The sequence below is a fragment of the Mus musculus genome, chromosome 16, assembly GCF_000001635.26.
Source record: "Mus musculus strain C57BL/6J chromosome 16, GRCm38.p6 C57BL/6J".
NCBI classification, from domain to species: Eukaryota; Metazoa; Chordata; class Mammalia; order Rodentia; family Muridae; genus Mus; species Mus musculus.
Window position 1 is genome coordinate 17,924,836 of NC_000082.6, and position 3,644 is coordinate 17,928,479.

Here is a 3,644-nt window from a genome sequence, read left to right on the forward strand (position 1 = left end):
GCCTCGGCCTGAGCACTCACTACTGTCCTCTTCTGCACTTCAGATTGAGGGTGGGCTGGCTGTGTCACAGGCAGACGGGCCTTCTCAGGGAGGGGCAGAGGCACCCTGGGAACATTATTCAGTTCCAGCCCTCTGTCCTGCCAGTCCACTGAGGCCTTGTGGACAAAGCCCTTCAGCTGAAGGCAGGACCCCAATTGCCCTGTAAGGCCAGGAAGTAGCACAGATCCCTTTTGGTCCCAAGCTGGGCCTCCTAAGGCGCTCTCACTAGGGGCTGCTGAGCTTTCTTACTGCCCTGCCAACTGCAGTGTCTCCTGATGGAGGGGAGGCAGGTCTCTGAGGAGGCTCAGTCATCAATGACCCCCATCTACAAAGGGATGGACAGGAGAGTGCAACAGGATCCGGTTTATTCTCCTTGGCAAGGTGGTCCTGAGAGTGGCAGGTGCCACCCTGTTCCGGGCGGAGGGAGGGCCCGAGGGCCATTTAAGGCCAATGGCGGGAAAAGCAGGGGGGCCTATAGCCCCTGGAATGCGGTGAAGCCAGGTCTAAGCCTGGAGGCAGCTGTGGTAGGCCAAGGCAGGGCGCCCTTGCCATAGGGGGTGGAAGGCACCGGACTGTGACCTGACCATGGCTCCAAGGCCATGAACCAGGGCACATAGGCACCCCAGGAAGTGGGGCACAGGGTCACATGACAGAGAACACGAAACAGGCATGTGGCTCACAAGCAAGCACATGGATAAGTGAGCACATATTCACAGGCCAAAGAGACACCCAGCCATGGCCAGGCTGGACACAGATACAATGGTAGTGTTACACACACACAGACCACATGGGATATACAGAACTATGGGACACACCAGGCCACAGAACTTGAGGGACAAAGGAAGGGGCCTTTTGGCACTACTGCACTGGAATCATCAGAGTAGGTGGCGGGGGGTCTGGAATGGAGGAGCTGGGATACCCCACTGCATCCTCCAGGGTTAGTCTGTCTTCCACACTTTATTGAGCAGCTTCACCACTTCATCGTAGATGATGAATACGATGGCCACATCCAGGCAGACTCGGCCCAGCCGGGGAACGGTGCCCTTGTAGAATCTGGGTAGAGCAGAGAGTCTGAGGTGAGCAATGTGGGAAGGAAGACCACCTAGGAAAAGAGGGCCTGGAATGGGGGCAATAGCTCTCCTCTATCCTACTCACGCCTTTGGCCCCTCATTCTTTAGGATCTTCAAGCCGCAGTCCAGGGTGTTCCGGTATTTGTGTGCCTCCAGGCCCTGCAGGACACCGCAGGGCAGAGTCCTTAGACACTAGCCTCTGGCTAGTGCTCATATCCCTACTCTCTCAGCCTCCCATCCATACCTGCATCCTGGTCTTGATCACATCCAAAGGTGTGTTTCCAAAGACACTGGCTGCACCCGCAGTAGCTCCAAAGACCCCCGTGATCAGTGGGTTCATAGGTTTGTTGTGGTTGTCTCCTGGATGGAGTAAGTTGCAGTCAGAATACTGGGAAGATTAAGTCAGAGGGGAGCTTTGGAGGCTAGGAAAAACCTGGGGTAGGGTGTGCCTGCCCTTCCAGGAATAAGCTGCCCTCAGGGTTTGGTGTACCTTGGTACCAGTTGCGTAGGGAGGTCATGACAAAGAATCGGATGGCTTGGTTTGAGCCCTGCTTCAGTACAGTCGCAGTAAGGCCTTGGTATGTTCCCTTTAGCCCTTGGGACAGGCAGACAGGAGTCAAGCTGGAGCCTTCCAGGCCCTGCCTGCAGTCAAGGGGGAGCCACTCAAGTAGATGCTGTCCCACTTAGCAGGTCTCCATTCTCCAGGCTTACCTTGTTCCCGAATAATCTCTCTAACCCCGTGGAAAAATCCTCGGTACTTGGGGTTGGAGGAAGTCTGGTCATGGATGAACTTCACCTAAAAGGAAGGAAGCAATGGCCCTGGTTCCTGGCCACATCTGCACTTTATCTGGCAGACCCAGACCTTACCAACGTTAGGCCAAAGCTGGGGACTCCCAGCTCTTCTGCAGGAAATCCCTAGGCTGTTCTTGAGTTCCATTACACATAGGCCCCAAGACCTCAGAGGGTTTCCCCAGCGTTACATTTGCTATTTCCTAGACTTTGAATAGTGAGTTATGCTTTGAAGACTTCGCTCATGCTTTTATTACGCATGAGCCGCCACAGGAGACCCTTTCTGCCACCATTTACCACGAACCTGGTGCATATGTGTGGGGACCCTTCCCACCTTGACAGCCTCCATGGGGGCACATGCCATTAAAACCTGGGAGCCCGAAGATACCCTGGCTACCCCTGAAAGGCTCAATCCCTCACCTTGATGGTCTCCATAGGGCACACGACTACCACTGCTTCTGCCACGCCGGCACCCAGACCGCACAATAGTCCTCTCCTGCTGTCGAGCCTACCTTGGGCATCCCGCATGTGGTTGCTGAGGAACTCGAACATCCCAAACCTAATGAAGAAGACATGTGAGGGGGCCCGCTGCGGCCACTCCCTCCGGGTCGTTTCAACAGAGCAGAGTCTCACCTGACAGCCGCCTTGGGGATGGAGCCGTAGAGCAAGGAGCTGAGGCCGCGGTACAGGCCCAGGACGCCATGGCTGCGGACAGTTTGCCGCACGCAGTCTCCTACGGGAGGCGCGGTCAAGACCCTAGCTCCTCTGCTCCGCAGTGTCCCCCTAGCCACCCCCGGGAGTCCCTCCTTACCGATGCCCCGGTACCGCGGTGGGTTCGCTCGTTCATCTAGCTGCAGCTGCGTCTTCACGTATTCGGTCGGGAAGGTGATGCAGATTTCGATGCCTCCAGCCAGGCCGCCTGTGGGGACCAAATGCCTGGGGCTAGGGACACCCTTGCCCGGTGGACCCAGCCGCTACCGCTGCCACCGCTGCCGCCGCCGCGCGGCCCCTCCCCCGCCCGGACTTTGCCCGCGTCGCTGCCAGCGTCCCGACGATGCCCACGCCCCCACCCGGTGGTCTCCGCCTGGAGTGCCCAAGAGACTCTGAGCGACAGCAGACGAGTGGACTTAGGGGTCCCGGGTCGCAACCCCGACACCTCCGCCCCTCCGGAAGTTGGGCGGGGCCTGGGCGTCCCCGGCCCACCCGGAAGCGCTGTCGGACAGGCTCTGAGTTGGGGTTCCGAGTGACCCACCTGCTAGGATTGCCTTCCCGGGGTGCGTCAGTTTGGGCTTCCCGGACCCCGGCGCGGCGGCCGACAGAGCGCGGGGCCCGCGAGGCGCAGCCATAGCGGGCAGGAGGAGAGGCGCCCGGCGTCGACCTCGGGTCCGAGCCTCCGGCGCGGGGTTCTCGGGAAGCAGCGGAGCCGGAGGCTACTGAGACCACGACCAATTCTGGTCCGGGAGGCGGGGTGGTCACGTCAGCTCCCGGGCTCCGCCCCGCGTGGCCTGAGCTGAGCCCCGCCCACGCCACGCCCCGTGCCAGCCGGGAAACTGAGGCTTGGGCGGGATGCACTGGGGCACGCGTCGGGGCGGAGAGCTGAGAGCAGCCAATGGCCGGTGCTGGATTCCGGGGAGACGGAGAACCCCGCCGGAGGCGTGGTCTCCGGACAGCAACGCTAAGCCAAGGCGGGTAGCAGTGGGTCAAGGTGCAGTTTAGAGACACGTGCGTCTGGAGCGCGCCTTGGGG

General features: G+C 60.0%; 1 protein-coding gene across 1 annotated transcript; it reads right to left on the reverse strand.

The window, feature by feature from the left end:
- Nucleotides 1-375: 375 nt before the first annotated feature.
- Slc25a1 (solute carrier family 25 (mitochondrial carrier, citrate transporter), member 1) lies at nucleotides 376-3,384 on the reverse strand. The gene is made up of 9 exons (NM_153150.2): nucleotides 3,151-3,384; nucleotides 2,710-2,817; nucleotides 2,532-2,631; nucleotides 2,319-2,457; nucleotides 1,821-1,905; nucleotides 1,600-1,704; nucleotides 1,354-1,469; nucleotides 1,195-1,268; nucleotides 376-1,092 (listed from the first exon to the last, which is right to left on the reverse strand). Exons 1-9 carry the CDS (start codon nucleotides 3,242-3,244, stop codon nucleotides 978-980), a joined length of 936 nt encoding a protein of 311 aa, NP_694790.1. The 5' UTR covers nucleotides 3,245-3,384; the 3' UTR covers nucleotides 376-977.
- Nucleotides 3,385-3,644: the final 260 nt, after the last annotated feature.

Bases quoted from the DNA above. Each gene is read 5' to 3' on its own strand.
- Slc25a1 (NM_153150.2), bottom strand. From the start codon at position 3,244: ATGGCTGCGCCTCGCGGGCCCCGCGCTCTGTCGGCCGCCGCGCCGGGG. The intron at 1,906-2,318 runs GTGAGGGATTGA...CCTTCCTTTTAG, and splicing joins GCCCTATGGAGACCATCAAG to GTGAAGTTCATCCATGACCA. The intron at 1,093-1,194 runs GTGAGTAGGATA...TGCTCTACCCAG, and splicing joins AAGAATGAGGGGCCAAAGGC to ATTCTACAAGGGCACCGTTC.